The 16,982-nt window shown below is 42.4% G+C and overlaps 1 protein-coding gene across 3 annotated transcripts; it reads left to right on the top strand.

Annotated features, from left to right (window-relative positions):
* Positions 1-41: 41 nt before the first annotated feature.
* SAR1B (secretion associated Ras related GTPase 1B) lies at positions 42-15,094 on the top strand. Of its 3 annotated transcripts, none has more exons than XM_063348715.1 (7): positions 42-108; positions 4,836-4,909; positions 8,628-8,747; positions 9,555-9,620; positions 10,167-10,270; positions 10,432-10,563; positions 12,023-15,094. In XM_063348715.1, the coding sequence occupies exons 2-7, from the start codon at positions 4,852-4,854 to the stop codon at positions 12,137-12,139; spliced, it is 597 nt and encodes a 198-aa protein (XP_063204785.1). In that variant the 5' UTR covers positions 42-108; positions 4,836-4,851; the 3' UTR covers positions 12,140-15,094. The 3 variants fall into 3 exon arrangements, with proteins under 3 accessions (XP_063204785.1, XP_063204784.1, XP_063204782.1); XM_063348714.1 differs by having other exon boundaries at positions 90-169; XM_063348712.1 differs by lacking the exon at positions 42-108 and adding an exon at positions 150-291.
* The last annotated feature ends 1,888 nt before the right edge of the window (positions 15,095-16,982 follow it).

Below are 16,982 nucleotides of genomic sequence, written 5' to 3'. Positions count from 1 at the left end.
CAGGCGCACGGCGTACACGTGGCACTTCCGGCAGCGGCGCGCTGCGGCAGTGGGCGGGGCCTGGCGCCTTAAGGGGGCAGGGGCCGGCGGGGGAGGCGGCGCTGTCCGGTGTGTGGTGGTGGTGGGGGGGACGGGACACCCCGCGGAACCGAGCCTTGTCCGGGCCGGGGTGCGTGTGGAGCGGTCGGGCCCGGGAGGAGCTGCCGCGCGGGGGCGGAGCGGGGTGCGGCCGTCGGGGGTGCGTGTCGGTGGCAGCGGAGGGGAGCGCCCGCACCTCAGGCTCGGCGGCGGGTGAGCGCGGGGCGGGGGGGTGGTGGTGAGGGGCGCTGCCCGCCCTGGCCCGGGACAGGGGGAGCGGCTTGGTGTGGGGGTGCTCTCGTATCCCGCCGGGAGCGGCCGCGGCCGAGCCTGGCCGGGGGTCCTTGCGCGGCGGGGGAGGCCGCGGCCTACGCGGGTCCGCAGGCAGCGCGCTGTGAGGAGCGGTGTGCGCTTCCCCCCCCAGTTCCCCCCGTTCCTCACCGTTCCCCACTTTCCTCACTCGCCCCGGGGCTGGGGTTGCCGGCCCGTGTGCCGCCGCCCGGTGGGTGAGCCTTTCCCGGCTGCCCGGTGGTGCCCCCGTAGCCCCGGCCCTGCCTTGCCGGGGGGTGCGCGATGGCGAGGGGGAGCGGTGTCAGCGCGGCCCTAAACCCTCAGGTGGTCCCAAACCCTCTTGGGCGGCCCCCCAGCACCTTCTGCCGCTCTGCCAAGGTTTATTCTAACTCTTATTATTTCTTTAGAAGCTATGTCTTTTCAGGTTATTTTTTATGAGTAAGTAAATGGCTGCAGCAGGCCTTACACTGAGACATGCGCTGAGGACTGTTTTTTGTCAGCCAGGCTGCATCAGGTGCCCTTAGGAGCTCAGAGTGCGTGTTGCCGGGCCGCCTGCGCAGATAAACGGTTTGCTTTGCTGTTTTGGATGTGCTTGAGATCTTTGCTAAATTCAAATAGGCTGTCTCAGAGTAAAAGATGTGATGTAACTAAATTTAAATCACCTGCCATAAACCACATAATCTTTCTGGTTTTCAGCACAGTTAGTAACAGACCAGCATGATGATTACTCTTTCTGAAATCTCACAGATGACTTGCTATCAAAAAAATGATAAAATATATCTGAAAAAAAGCTGTGCTGTCACCTCGTTTTCAAACTCTGTCCCTTTCCTCAACTCTTAAAATGCTACATCAAAGTGCAGCTTCGTAACGTAGAATAAACTGAACTGTAGAAGGTGAATACTGTTTTTTTCACTGAGTTTCTTGGGGATTTTCATTTTTGTTGTCTGTTGTCACATTTTAAGATGTTAAAATGATCATACATGAAATTATAACTTAACAGTAGACTCTATCCTGTCGCCTGCAAGTTGTGTTCTCAGACTTCGCTGTGGCCGGGTGCAGGGCTGGTGCAGTTTGGCTGGACAGAGGTTTCTTTCCTGGCTCTTGCTGTCAGTACCACCCAGGCACCGCACAGTGCGTTCCCAGTTACTGCAAGAGCTGTTCAGCTTGGGTGTCACTAGTTTCTGCTTCCTAATTAATCCATAAAGGGATTTAAAACTGTCTTGAAAAGCCTGATTTTCTCTTTTATCTGAGAGTTTTACAGACTTTGGAAGTAACTGCTATTCTAACGGGTTCAGAAGTGAAATGATTCTGCTTGCTAGCCCCTGCTGTCAGCAACATTCCCTTCAGGAGGCTGGCTCAAGGTGTTACCGGAGCCACTGGGTGGGAATTCTGCATCCCCCCCGGTCAGAAGTGGTCTCCAGTAGGCAAACCCATCTCCTCAGCCTATAGAGTGGCTCATGGGACTCCCTGGGAGTTACCAGATGATACTTTGCTGATGAAATAATGTTAGCCAGGGTTGTTGGAGACATTTTGAAGTGGTAGCCATCTGTTGTTGATGTGATGCTAGAAAATTACTTTTCATATCTTTGTTAAGGAGGCATGAGTGAGTTAGTGAGGTCTGTGAAAATAGTTGGTATCAAGAGATTGTCTTCTGTCCAGTACAATTTTTCATTAAAAGCTTATCTCTGCTTACAACTGATTATTTTCAAGGGAACCCGTAAAATAACCTTAAAAGAGTATCTTTGTCTTCCTCACGGCTTGTGAGCAGTCATTGACAGAGTTTTCATTGTTCTGCTTTTATGGTATTTTTAGCACGGGCCTGAGAGTTTGAGTCTGTGTGTGTTGAACGTTGTCAGCTCTTGCCATAATTCAGGGGAGCTCCATGACTTGGATGTCTCGGCAGCGTTAACAACTCTTGATAGTAATACAGAACCACTATGGTTTTTTAATGCTTTGATTTGACGCTGCTGTGAATGATGTAGTTACTTTTCCTGCGTGATAAGGGTAGATTTAATATCTCTATTCAAATATTGCCAGTGTACCTTTACAATTAGCTGTCCGTTTTGTTCCCCGTTTTAAAAGTATTTCCCTTTAAGTGCTGCCAGCTGATATGGAGGCCGTTCTGGTTGTATTTGGATAACTCTGTTTCTAACCGCACTTTTCTTGTGGCAATAGAAACTTAACCTATATTAATGCCACTTCAGCTGTGTTTGCGGAGTAATCCTGTTCTCACTTTAATCATTTGAATCTTGCCCCTTAAAATCATTCCTGTAATGCATAAAGATTTTTTTGTTTTGTTTTATCCATAAGTTTAATAGATGGAAAAGGTTAATACAACTAAATGCTGTGAAGTTATTCTCACCTCAGTAATCTGAGCACTTCTCTTACATCACGCTGTTTGCCCTGATTTGCAGGTTATTTGAGTCGATCGTTTTTCTAAGCCCCATAGAGGCTTTTCTCGATTGGTATTTTGCTCAAGCAATAAATAAATCTGCTGACGTGTATGTTCTGCCGTGTTTGCTTATTCTTGACCTTTGCTTTTTAGCCATGCAAGGGACAGTTTCAGTGGTGACGTTGTGCAACTGGGTGTTTATGCATTGACAAGCATATTTGATTTGTAGTCTTAAAATTTGCGCCTGTTGCAGCTGATGAGTTGTTCAGAGTAACGTAGGAGGTGGGTAAGAGTTTCAGAGTTAGTTGTGGAGAAACCATGAACTCCTAGCACTTTGTTGTCTTCACCAGGGAGGCAAATGTGGGCTGAAGAGACTTTGTTCCAGTGCAAGCAAATATAATTAGAATGTTCTTTCTTCCTCTTTCCATATTACCTTTCTGTAATATACCTGTTGTTGTGTAGTGGAGAAGGTCTGTTTGCTGCCATGAGCGTAACTGCTGTGACCGATGCCTGGATTTTGATGTGGTTCTGACCTGTGTTTTGACTACTGTGTCCTGAGCTCCAGGCTCAGAGCTGCCCTAAAATCATCTTGTGACCCCCTCCCCGCCATGGTACAGCTCCAGCATCAAGACGAGTGTGGCAGGACAGCCTCCAGCGACGTGGATGCCTCTGCCAGCTGCACTCAGCAGTGCAGTCCAGTTTCTCGAGGGCAGTCGGACTCCAACGTCCCCTGATGTTAGCAGGGCTTATGCGCTCCAGTAGGAATTAGCTGGCTAAATGCTTCTAAGGATGCTGCCTTTGAGTCTTTCAAGAGGTTTTCATGCTAGATACTAATTCACTGTGTCAAACTGGTGCTTTTAGTGTGATTATCCTCACTTCAGATAATGAGGAAATTAAGATGAAAGTGAAGAAATTATGTCCGTGCAGTGAACTTAGTGATGGCTTTATTCTTGAGCCCCAAAGCATCGCTTTGTCAGTAGCAGCAGGTTCTCCTCTGTGCTACCTGTCCTCCTGGGCGCATGAGGTGTGCCAGAGTTCCCGTGACACCTCTGCTGTGGCCACTTGTCCAGAAGCAGCCCTGCCTTTGGTGGCAGAGGGGTTTTTCTGGGGCAGCAACATCTGAATTCGTCAGTCTGTGCAATCCATCTTGGACACTTGCTTCTTTCCAGGGACGAGCGTAGGTGCCTTATATTTTTTCACCATGGCCCAAAGAAAGGGTGCTTGTGGAGTAGCAGAGCTTCATCCTGGTAGCAAGGGGGGTCCCATCTATGATGGTCGGCTGAAGTGGGCTGACGGTTGTATGGAACAACGAGGGTGTTGGTTATAGTTGCCTTGGCTGCCTCTCAGCCCAACTAGATGTTGTTGAATCTAAGCTGAAGTAGTTTAGTGGGAAACGTGGTCTTCTAGTGTACTTTTTTTAAAAAATAAGTTTTGTATTTAAGGTTTAAGTTGTGGCAGCCTGTGCACGCCACGGTGTTTGGATGGCAGTTCCAGTGCTTTGTGCTAAGTAGTTGCTTCCCATTACAAGCTAAATGGACAGGTATGTGCAGACAATAGGGATTTATTTGGTATCAGACTTCTCTGGATTCAACTTCACAAAACTTCTTCACCTCTTACTGCCTCTGCTTCAAACCCCAGCAGCACCCAGGGGCAGCTGGAGCCCTGATTGTGCCCTGACATTTCTCTGTTGTCTGCTTAGAAGTGCCATGTTTTCCTAGTTGAAAAGTTAATATGAAGATCTCATGTGAAATCTTCAGTGGAACATCACACACCTCCACCAAACTGTGCTTAAGATATAATTATTTTTACTTCTTGCAAAGACTTCTGTCCACGTAGCATTTTCCAAGGCGGCAGAGGGGAGGGGGGAGGGAGAGAGAGAGGAAGTCTCTGCAGTTGAATCAGGCAGTCTGGATCTGGATTCTGTTTTCATTTCTACACTAATTTTTTTAATGCATTGCAGGGTCACTCTTTCACCCAGAACTTTGGATGGCTTCTGTTACCTATAAATATCTTAAAATGTTTAACGTGCCGTTGTGACAGATCTTGAATGCATTGTATTTTCTGTTTATTTCAGACCATAAGATTCAGATATGGCTTTCATATTTGATTGGATTTACAGTGGTTTCAGTAGCGTATTACAGTTTTTAGGTAAGTTTTTAATGTCTGGTTTTTTTTCTTTCTGTTATTCTTGCATAAAATGTCTGTTCACTTCTTATCTTCAAACATAGCTGATGGTTAAATAATAATATTTGTTCTGGTGTATATTCAAAAATACTCAAACAAAAGTTTCACTTATCAATACTGAGTATTTCCAGAATCTGCGCTCTGCTCAATCTTTCATTAATCCTTTAACCTCTCAAAAATTGCATTTTCTTTCATGAACATAACAGGTTTGATTTTTCGCTAATCATATTACATTTAGGTTGGTGTGATTCAGTTGACTTCTATGGAGTTTATCCTGATTTTTCTCTGCTGTAAAGAACTGAACTCAGTTATTGTAGCTCAGTTGCACATGAGGATATCACTTGAGAATTCCAAATAGAAGGGATGGTCTACACAAAATTAGTGCCGGATATTGAAGCCCTTGCGCATGTTCAGTGGTGTGTTATTCTGTGACTCATGTCACTGAAATCAGTGTGAAACTTCACTGGCATCTGCTGAAGAGCCTCAGGAAAGTGTTCCCTGGCAAAAAGAGTCTGTAATTCCTATCGATCCAAGGTGAAATATTAGCTTGTGGAAAACAGGAGGGGAATAAAAAACACACCCCACCCCCCAAAAAAACCAAAACCAAACCCAAACAGGAGGAAAGGGAATGTTAGAATACTAAAAGGAGGAATTGAAGTTGCAGATCATATAGGTAAAAGGCACAATTTACAAGTTCCAAAGATTTTATTGAAGCGGATAAAAAGCATTTGAGATTAATGTATCATGGCAAGCTGTGTGCCCTGCCTTTTATCAGTTGAAAGTTTAAACTTTTTTGCTGAATGTTAGACCCTTGGACTACTACTGAATATTAGCCAGTGAAATTTTAACTAAGTTGACTAATCTTTCTTATCTCCTCTTACTTAGCTGAGCAGTGATTATTGCACACTAGCCCACTTTCCCATTCCTGTGCATGCAAAGTCTAATTCTGGTGAAAGATACGGAAGCTTTAAGTAGGAAGAAGAATTACTTTCAATATGTCTCCTTTATTTTAGAAGAAACACATTCTATTTTCATTCTCACTTACATTTACGGTTGAAGGCCGATTACAACATTCGAGAAACTCACTGCAGTTCCTTGTGCTGTCCTGTCAGCAGGCTGATAAGATCACTTTATGAAGCACAGCTTTGTGCACGTATATATTTAGAATGCACAAAGAATCTTTTTTTTATATGTATGTAAACTCTGGTCTTGGTGTAGTTAATAGCTGAAGAATTGCTGCTTGTTCATCTTGCATTTCTATGAAAGACACTTAGGAAATGTGAAATATTTCAGAGAAACCACCAGCACCTGATCTGGGAGCAAAGGCTCCTGGATGTCCAGGCTAAGAGTGGCAAAAACACTGTTTTACTAAGGTTTAGTAGGGTTTTGTTTAACTCATAAGCTTAGTGTGAACTGGAGTTTCCCCTGTGACATAAGTTAATGTACAAAAATGATTCTCCACTCCTTTCTCTGTAAACATTAATACTTTCTCCTCCACTCTGTAGCTTAATAGCTAATATATATTTTTGGCATGTGAGTTTGGGAAGTTAGAGTTGTATTGAAAGACATTCTACAGTACCTGTAGTAATAAAGATCATTAATGAAATAAACTGAGGAATATGAAGAATTCCTGCATGTTACAAAATATGTCATGATGGAATGTGATCCCAGAGATTAGCTTAAAGGCAGGGGGAGAGGCAAGCAAACAGCCGCGGTGTAAAGGTCGGCTGGGCAGAGGCACGTACACCTCTGTAACGCTGCGGCATCAGCGGGCCTGTCCCAGTGGCCACCTGTGCGACAGCATCCTTTAAAATCCCACCAAATAAAACACGGTGTGAGGATAACACATTAGATAAGAAGGAAAAATGAGGGCTCTAGAAACTGATGCTGCTGGCTCACTTGCTAGCCTTCCCATGGAGATGCCATGGGCAGCTGGCAGCGTGCCCTTTGGATGGCTACCAGCCGCCCTTTGGATGGCTACCAGCCACTTGCCCGCATCTCCAGGGCACGGCACAGGATGTTGGTGGCTAGTTTGCAGGTCGGGAGGGTTGGCTGTGCTTACGATTAAGTGTCAGGACTGCAGCGATGGGACAGTTGAGCTTTAACAGTAAAATCTGATTGTGTACTTCACAAAATGTTTCAGTATCACCCCCGGAGGTGTTCAAGGCCAGGTTGGACGGGGCTTGGAGCAACCTGGTGTAGTGGGAGGTGTCCCTGCCCAGGGCAGGGGGTGGGAATGGGTGAGCTTTAAGTTCCCTTCCAACTCCAACCATTCTACGATTCTATGTACTTTTCTTCAGCATATCGCAAAGAACCACAAATACTATGCCATTATATAGTAAAAGATCTGGTGATGCAAAAACCTCCCACATTGCAATATTTGGCTGTATTTTGCAGTTGTTCTTACACAGAAAGAAGAGAGAATTCTGTTAGGAACATAGCTCAGTTTTGCTTTTGAAGAAATGTAATTTCAGCATACACGTGTGTACGTATTTCCTCGCCCTCTGTAAGTGTACTGTCACCTTCAGCACTTGTGAGGGCTGTGGGGTCAGTAGCGATTTCCAAAGAGATGTGTGAGGTGTAGTATCCAGCTCTCTGAAGAAGGAATAAGGGAAATTTTTTCTCCTTAAAGGCAAAGCTGAGGGTCTATTACTTCAGTAGTTTTTCAGTACAGAATGGGATTATTTTTTTTAATAAAATCTGTCTTAAAAATGTCGATCAGTTTGAAGCAGTGCAAAATAATTCTGGCATAGGAAGTGGTGTTGGCAAGTTTGAGAGAATTGCCCCTTGATAACCTCAAACTTAAGAAAATGTGGCGTTCATGTTTTATACATCCTTCCTCTCCTTCGCAGCAACTGTTGCATTTATTGGGGGTTACAAGTAGAGGGGAAAAACGGGGAAGAGGCATTTTTATAAAGGTGACAATTGTTGAAAATAAAATTTCTTATTCCTGTTATGAAAGCATTATCGCATGACAGCAAGTGTGTCAGAATAGTCCTGATGATGCCATTCAGGATATATTCATACAATTTAGCTGGGAGTATGGGTGAATGTTATTTTTTGTCAAAATAATATGTGAACCAACATAAAAGAATTCATGCATACACTAATTATGACTATTGACATGGCAACTATTTTCTCTGCAATATACCCATTGAGGTCTGAACTTCCTTTTTGCCTCAGACAACTTTTTTTGTCATAATTGGAGATAGCTGAAGAAAAAAACCCTCTGTCCAGGTCCGGGATGGTCCATGTTTTAAAGCCTGGTGTACCCACGTACCTCCCTCTCCACCTCCTGTGAGCAAAACTGTCCTTCTGCTGGGGCAGAGTAAGCTACACTGGCAAGGTTTAGTCCTGTTTTGTGGTTTTCCTAAGGTAATGTAAATGCATTTACATGAGTGACACGTTCACATCAATTGTGTGTCTCTCCCCCTCCTGCTGAGCATCCTGTAGGCTGCAGGTGGTACACCCAGTGCCGCAGGCACATGAGCAAGTGTGAACGTAGTTCATACAAGTAGAACATGGATAAAGGGCACTGATAAAGCGCACGGTGGAGCTTGGCTGGTCTGTATTTTGTACTGTGACTGTAACACTCTGTTCCTGGGAGCAAAATCATCTCTAGTGCTGGAAATGAACTCCCACCGATTTAACTGATTGTTCACTAGGTCCTGCTTTGTTCTAGGACTGTACAAGAAATCGGGCAAACTAGTGTTTCTTGGACTGGACAATGCTGGAAAAACTACGCTGCTGCACATGCTCAAAGATGACAGATTGGGACAACATGTCCCCACGTTACACCCCAGTAAGTTAATATTGCTGGTTCCATAGCTAGAAAGTATTTGAATAATTGCAGGAAAAGCAAGATCTCATTGTACACGAGACCAACAGTGTATCTGGGGAGAAATAAAGGAATTCCTGGGATTGCAATCTGTAGATAGTTCAAGTAACATTAAAAAAAAATGTGTGTAGAATAGTTCAATGCGGTTTATTTGAAATTGAGGAGAAAACCAAGTAGAGTGATGGAGCTGAGATTCTAGATTACAGAAACTGTGGGAAATCGGGGCTCCAAGCATTTGGGAGCAGGTTTTCTGTGTAACTGGAAAACTACCATTTATGTACACTGTTTTGATTTTTTGGGGGTCAGAGATTGCTATGTAATTGTTATCCGGGTAGCTTCATGGGAGAAAAAGTTCAATGCAGGTTAAAAATGTGGATTGGTGGTGTCCAATAAGGAGGTGAGAAGTTGGGAAAGGATGTCAAGAGGAGAAACCTTGAACAGTGTTGTACATGAAATGCCATCTTTTTGACAAACCAGATGCTGGAGCCAACTGTTGTTTGTGTAATGTGTAGGGATAAGTAATGTATGAATATTCTCTGCTATTCTTAGCATTATAGATATTTCACACGTGTTTTAATGGTTAGTAACGTTTTGTTGTTAAGCAAACGTGTTATCGATTTGGAGAGAGAAAGTATTGCTCTGATTTGTTTCTTGAGTAACAAAATACTGAAAAGACCCAAGAGGGAAAGTAAAATCTACATGCTAGAAGGTTAGACTGTTCCAATGCACTTGCATAATCTTCACAGAGAACATAATTCTTTGTATTTCTAGCTTCGGAAGAGCTGACAATTGCTGGCATGACTTTCACTACTTTTGACCTGGGTGGGCATGCTCAAGGTAAGGGAATACGTTGACTCACTTCACTGAATTGAGTTAGAGTTGTCTACAGTCTGTCTGTTTCGGATCAGAAATATAACCATGCTGAAGAGATTGACTTCCCACACTCTCTTTGGCAGCATAAAAAACATTGACTGCTCTGTTGGACATCTCCACCATTTATCACAAATCCCAAATACAATTTGGCAGGAGCTGCAGTAGAGCATAAATCTTTGATGGATGTCTGTATTTTGAAGAGGATTCTGTACTTTGAATTGCTTACGTTTACCTTTAAGCTTTGTGCTTCAAGCTTACCTTTGTTGACAATTCTTGGGGAAACGCAAAAAGTTTTGGTACATCAGTGTGCATATGGGATAGAGTGGTGTTAACAGTAAGGAGAATGATACTTTTGCTCCATTATTTCAAGTTTTGTAAAACATGAAATTGCAACTGGCACCACAAGCTAAGAGTTCAAAAAAACACCCTGTTGTTTGTTAATTACCAATGTGCATCACTCTGAACTTTAGGATAATTTCCTTTTGTTTTTAATTCACATCTTCCCTGTAGCTCGCAGAGTGTGGAAAAACTATCTACCTGCGATTAATGGCATTGTGTTCTTGGTCGACTGTGCAGATCAGGAAAGATTGCTTGAATCAAAAGAAGAACTCGACGTAAGTTTACATAAGTTTTTGAAAGTTTTAACTTCTAAGAAATAAGCAAGCTCAAATTCCGAGTATCCAACGGAGCTCTGCTGCCACCTGGAAATGAGCAGTAATGACTTGACCATCTATATTCTAAATTAATCTCTGTTCCTTTCTCCTTTCCTTCGTAGTCACTAATGACAGATGAAACTATTGCTAATGTGCCTATCCTAATTCTTGGTAACAAGATTGACAGACCTGAAGCCATTAGTGAAGAGAGGTTACGAGAGATGTTTGGTCTGTATGGCCAGACAACAGGAAAGGTAATGCTCCCTTTTTTTTTTTTATTTTTTTTTATTTGGTGGCTTTGGTTTATTTTGTTAGTTAGGTTTTTTTGCCTTATTTGTGTGTTGACTCCACTCTAGCTATGCAAAAAAAAAATAGTTTTTAATTTATAAAGCACTTAGTACATAATAACTGTATATGGTGTAAATGAATTGTGGAGTTTCTTTTTTTGTGTGTTAGATGCATCTATACTACAATTTTTTTGCATCATGTTTAATGCCATGTTTTTTCAGAGAAAACTTAATTGTACCTAGGATAATTTTTAGTACTTCAACTTTCCTATGCAGTCCTTTAAAAGGATGAGCAAGTTTTCGGAGACTATAGTTCCAGTGAGAACTATAAGAGAAAACTAATAAAGTCTTTCAGTAAGCGACTTATCTCATTTAAAGTTCAGACTTAGCACAATTCATTACTTGACACGTTTACCTAAAGCTTAGAAATAGATTTACACCACTGTAAAGTCTGAGTTTAAGTTGTGAGGGGAGAGAGGGGGAAATGTTCCTACCAGCATTGGTTGTAACAAGGCAGACTAAGATTATGGACCTTTGTGATACTTCAACTCTTCTTAATTTAAAGTAAATACAGTGTACTACTTGTAGGAGACACTTGGATACAGGGCACTAGAAACAAGTTGCTCCGTTGCCCTTGGAAAGACACCTCTCTGCAGCTGACGAAGCTGTTCCAGTGCGGCTTCTGTCCCAACTCCCGTTAGATGCTCACTGGTGTGGCTCTGCTGAGGAGGGCTCCTGCTCTTGTAATTCGTAGAACGGTTAGAGTTGGAAGGGATCCTAAAGCCCATCCAGTGCCACCCCCTGCCCTGGGCAGGGACACCTCCCACCAGCCCAGGTTGCTCCAAGCCCCGTCCAACCTGGCCTTGAACACCTCCAGGGATGGGGCAGCCACAGCTTCTCTGGGCAACCCATTCCTCTTTTCCTCTAAGAGTGTTTATTCTTAGATGCTTCCCTTAAAGTATGAATACCATGGTGAATCTCCAGTTGAGCAACATCTTAATCCCGCTGTGCTCATCTTGGCAAGCAAGCGACTTGCACTCTTGCTATGGTCAGTTCTACAAAATTGGTAGCAAATGTTCTTTTTAATCTGGTTGGAAAGCTATTAGAAACGGAGCAGGGAGCTGGGACTGAAAAATTAATATCAGCTCTCAGATTCTCTGTGCACATGCTTGCTGTTCTTGCTGTTGCACTATGGTTTCGGGTACTTCACCCTCTCCAACCATGGATGCACATGAAAAAACATACTCAGTGTGTTTCTCAGGTGACCCTAATCCTAGTAACATGTGCACGTTTTAGATCAATTTATTTTCTAAATCCATGTATCCAACACAAGTTAAATAATGGCATTCCATAGAAGCAAAGGTCTGTGTAAAGTAGCCATATGTTCGTAACAACACTGTAACCTGGGCCACTTGTCTCTCTGCAGGGCAGTATACCACTGAAAGAACTGAACGCAAGGCCACTAGAAGTGTTTATGTGCAGCGTGCTAAAGAGACAAGGCTATGGAGAAGGCTTCCGTTGGATGGCACAGTACATTGATTAATGCCAAAATTGCACCAGTACGTTCTGTCCCATGTCTGAATATTAAGTCTGCTCTTTATTTGATCACTCAGTGTACGTAACTTGAATTCGACTGTTTAGTTATTAAAAAAAATATACATTTTTAGCTAATTATATCATGTATGCTAAATTGTAAGTGTGAGGATTGAGAAATTATTTCAAGCAAGTTTGTAAGTTTAAGTACCACAATCTGTGAGCTTTCTAATCCCATGCAACATTCTTTTGCGGCTTTTAATTTAACAAGTCTCCGGCACCATTTTTGGTCAGAGCAACTTTCCAGTACAGTATGTTTGAATGCACTTTTTAACAGCTAAAAACTACGAACATGTGAAAAGTATTTAATGCTTATGTTAAATTTTTTTATGTACTTTTTTGAAACTGGTTTTATAACTTTAGAGTATATAACCATCTTTCAAGGAATAATAAATAATTAGCTGATGGATAATTGCATGATGCCTTACGGTTTTCAATAATATACTTTCTTATGCAACGTCATGCAATAAATTTAAATCCGGTTTTTGGCAACTTTAATGGAAAATGTTTCATTTTAATGTGTCTTAACTAGTGAGGCTGCCTGATGATCTGAATATGTGGGATATTTTCCTGAAACACAGAAGGCCACAAAGTAGTTTCGTTGTATGTTAGAGTAAGGTGTGTTTTTTTCAGACTTCCAAATTGCTTTGACTTTAGGATTTTGCGTTAGTAAAAGAAAAATCTAATTCGATGCCCTTATAACCACCACCTTTAAAACATACAAATAATGTAGATCAGCTGTGCTGATGTAAATCCTGAACTAATGTCAAAAGTCGTCCTACTGTACTGGTCTCTTGAATTAAACCCCTGAAGCGGCACAAGAAATACAGGTTTTGTTCTGAAGAAATTAACAGTACCATTCACTAAATATTCTGTTTGTAACTTAGTTGGATTTGAGGTTTACCAGAATACTTGCCTGTGAAATTGCCAGGGAAAGAAAAAAGCTGCCATTGCTGCTTGTGAAAATTTATCAACCCGCACCCAATCGGCTGGTTTTGGTTTTGGTGTTGTGGACTGGGCCAGGATGGATTGTTTTCTGTGGTTTTGCCCTGAAAGCTGGCCAGTGTGGCAGCTGCTGGCTGCCCGGGTGGCCTTGTTCTGGGGGTAAAATTTGATTATCTGCAGTCCTTGTTCCCAGACTTCTGCCTGTTTTTCCCCATCTTCGAGTGCTTTAGTTCCCCGAGGAGGAAGCAGGTTGTTTTTGAAGCAGGGGTGTGGAAGCACGTGTGTCTCAGTGTCTTGTTGATGCTGGCTGCCGCTGCCATGGAGCTGGGGTTGGTGTTCCTGTGTGCTGGGCATGTTTCACTCTCATCTGTCCAGCGCAGGTAGGGTTTCAGCCCTGGAGTCACCGTTTCACCCTGATGGGTTTGAGTTTTGCTGTGTAGTTTGTTTCCCCCTTGTAAGAGTACAAACTGCGGCAAGTGTTTTTCCTGAATCCCTTTTACTTACTGTTGTAGGTCTTCTTCAAAATACTTTAGGCCTTATGTTTACGATATCCATGGCAGCAAACGTATTTCTGACTGGTTTGATTTCATAAATAACTTTCTCTTGATCTGCTGGGCTTGAATCTCAGATTTAAAGCCTGTGGGCTCATATCAAATAAATGAGAGTTTTTCCTTGCCCAGATCTGAACTTGTACGATTGAATATTGATGATCAGTTCCGCACAGTCCTTGATTGTGCATCTGAATAAGATGAATAATTCAGAACCTAAACTAATGTAAACTGTAATGAAGTTTATTAGTGCGCAGTCATATGCAAAGCGTTAAGCCTAGTTTGTGCATGGTGAAGTTCAGAGCGATGGTATTGGATAGCTTTTCCAAATGACCAACGCAAGAGAATTTTGCATTTAAACTAGTGCTCAGCTGTAGAGTAGCGTCGTGGTTGTATAAATCAAAGCTGGAGGTAAGAAACGGCCTCTCACCAGCACGTGGACGATATGTGAGTCTTTGCTACTTACAGCTGTTACGTAGGGGACATGCTTCCTTTTTTTTCCCTCTCTAGAGTTTTCTGATGATGGTTACAAATAGAGAACAACAGCTAAATCAGTAGATGGTGTAAATATTAGAAATACTACTTGCGGTCACAGTGCAGTGTCGATGTGGGAGACTTGGGACCGTCTCGCCTGTGCTTATGGAAATGAAGCTGGAGGTGTTCTGCGCTTCCACCGGCTGAGCCATGGCGTGGGCACAGAGAGCTCCTCTTCACCTGCGCTTCCAACCAACCGAGTAACGTTAGCAGGAAGGAAAGGGATGATAGTATTAAGAATTAAAAAAGAAGGGAGGTGATACCGCTTTAAAAGTGCGTGTTAAGAGTAATTCTTAGTAGTATGGAAATACTCAGATTTCATGTTTCCTGCTGTAGGATGCTAGTTTAAATGTGGTTGTAATAAGGGCATGAAGAAATCTGGGTTTATCCACCTGGATATTGTAATGGTTCCCCTCGTGGGAACAGCTGATCAGCACTGGGTTACATACACAGATAATCCTGCGGTTTCACTTCATTCAGTAGAGGAAGTGTCTGTCTTCTGTAGTTTACGTTCCATTGTGCACATGAATGTGAATGGGTGTTGTGTGTCTTTGTGTGAAGACTTCATTAATAGACGAATATACTAATCAGAGTTTTTCTGGTGGTTTTCATCCCCGCCCCGCTCCGTATCTCCCTTGTCACTTATTTCTGGAGGTTGCTTTTTCCTATGATTGTGACCAGTCTCACTTAACTTAAAAAAAAAAAAAAAAAAAAAAAAAAAAAAAAAAAAAAAAAAGGCAACATTCACATTTGGGTCCGACTTCTATGAATTTTTTTTTCCTTTGCACTCTTGACTATGCAGATTTCAATTAACCATCACCTTAAAGAATGTGAAAAAGAAAACTCATTAATAAAGATGTTATTTATGAAGTGTCTCATTTTGGTTTTACGTGGCAACAGTTCTTTAAGAAATGAGTGCAGATTTCTAAGGTACTGACAACTACTGCTCACAGTGGCCTGTGTTTCACTGCAGTGACCCCATACACTAGTGTCTATGGGTTGAAAAAGATTTATTTTGCTTGGATTTAATTAAACTTGGGTTTCAGTATGTATTGTGTAACTGAGAGGCATTGCTGTATTTCAGTCTTGGTTTAATCCATTTTTCAGCGACAATTGTTGGCGTTGGAGACGGGAAGGATCTTTGAACTTTCTCACTTGTCCTCCTGCCAGATCAAGGCTATTTCATGAATATTTTTGTATGCAGTGTTCAGGTGCTGTCTGTGATGTGCCAAAGGTGACCTGCGGCATTCACTGGAATACAATACATGCGTGTATGTGAGTTTTATTGTATTTTAATAACTGGAACTGAATGTCAAAGAGAACATTTGGCATCCACTTATTTATAACTAAAGTCAGATCAGAAAAATGATAGCGGTGGTCTCCAACCCCGGTGAATTCACAAGTCTGCTTTGAAGTCAAACTGTTCTTCTCCTGTTTGTGCTGTCAGAGTATTTGGTCGTTACCAACCAAAGTCCAATATTTCTTTTGATTTACAACATGCTCAGATTTAGCGTAGAGAACATAATTGTTAGTTATGGACGTGGGATTTATATTAAAAACAGCCTAATCCACTGACTGTCAGTGGGGATGTAACTTACTTGCACTTAGATAAACCACTTTTTGCACTAGTATCTCAGTGGGGAGCTAAACATTGTCTGTTTTGAAATGTAAGTGCTCTAAATGTTTAAAAGCATAATTTATATAATAAACTGCAGAAGAAAAGCTAAAGATGCAAGTGTTCTTAAACATGTTCTTAATGTGGTGTTTGTTATTGTTATCCCATGCTCGAAATTTAAGTATTGGGAATAGAAAATAAAATTCTGACTTGGAATTTGAAGAAAAGGAGTTTTAAACAAAAGGAGTTCTTGTCAAATTATCAAAACCAGGAAAAAAGTGTAGTCACTTCGTACATCGTCTAGTAGTGAGTTTTGGGGTTTCTTTTCAGCTGGGTATAATAATAATTCAGCCTCTTCTTTGCCAGGGTTTCTGTTCATGCGTGCATGGAAGCAAATCCTCTACTTGGAAAACTCTTTGAGCAGGGGAAAAAATGGTGTTTCCTTTGTTGCAATTTTAAAATGAGATGGAAGGATCCGATCTTGGAGGCAAATGCTGCTGCCTTGGCATCCTGCTGCCCTCTGGGGTCTGCACGGAGTGGGGATTGCCTTGGGTTTAGGTGCTCTTCAAACAGAGTCCACTCATCCCATCCACGGGGAAGTGTGTGAACTGACTGTGACAGAGAACTGTTTTCCCATGCAAAGTATGCGTTCTCCTCGGTTTACATTTGTCAAATTATTTCTTACTTGACTGCTTTTGAATTAGAGTTAGAAATTTGTTTGTTGATAAGCAGTTAGGGTAAAATAATCATTAAAAAAAAAAAGTATCGCTTGTTTTTCTTATGACCCTGTTTCTTATGGCAAGTGTCCCATCACAGAAAGAAATCGATAATAACATTTTAGAATCTTTGATGCCTTTCACTCCGGGACCTCGATGCTTTCTGTCTGCTAATGGTGCCTCGGTGTCTTTGTGGGGCAGAGGGCACTTGTTGTCCCTGTTTAACCTGTGACAAAGGTGAGGTCTGGAGGGATTAGATCATATTTGGTCACTGCCTGAATGAGAAGAGCAACCACCAGCACCATGGGATGAAGCAACGCCTCCCTTGGCACCGTTTCTCCGTGTCCCGGAGTGATGATGGAAGCCTTCATCACATGTAAGCTGCTGAAGATACTGCACAAACCATGTGTAAATCGACGGCACTTTGGGTCACCT

The sequence above is a fragment of the Chroicocephalus ridibundus genome, chromosome 11 (genome assembly GCF_963924245.1).
Source record: "Chroicocephalus ridibundus chromosome 11, bChrRid1.1, whole genome shotgun sequence".
NCBI classification, from domain to species: domain Eukaryota; kingdom Metazoa; phylum Chordata; class Aves; order Charadriiformes; family Laridae; genus Chroicocephalus; species Chroicocephalus ridibundus.
This window is presented reverse-complemented; position numbering and strand designations above follow the sequence as displayed.

Excerpts from the sequence above, each read along its gene's own strand:
- SAR1B (XM_063348715.1), top strand. The coding sequence starts at position 4,852 with ATGGCTTTCATATTTGATTGGATTTACAGTGGTTTCAGTAGCGTATTA. Across the intron at positions 4,910-8,627 it reads TAGCGTATTACAGTTTTTAG|GACTGTACAAGAAATCGGGC; the intron begins GTAAGTTTTTAA and ends GCTTTGTTCTAG. Across the intron at positions 10,564-12,022 it reads ATGGCCAGACAACAGGAAAG|GGCAGTATACCACTGAAAGA; the intron begins GTAATGCTCCCT and ends GTCTCTCTGCAG.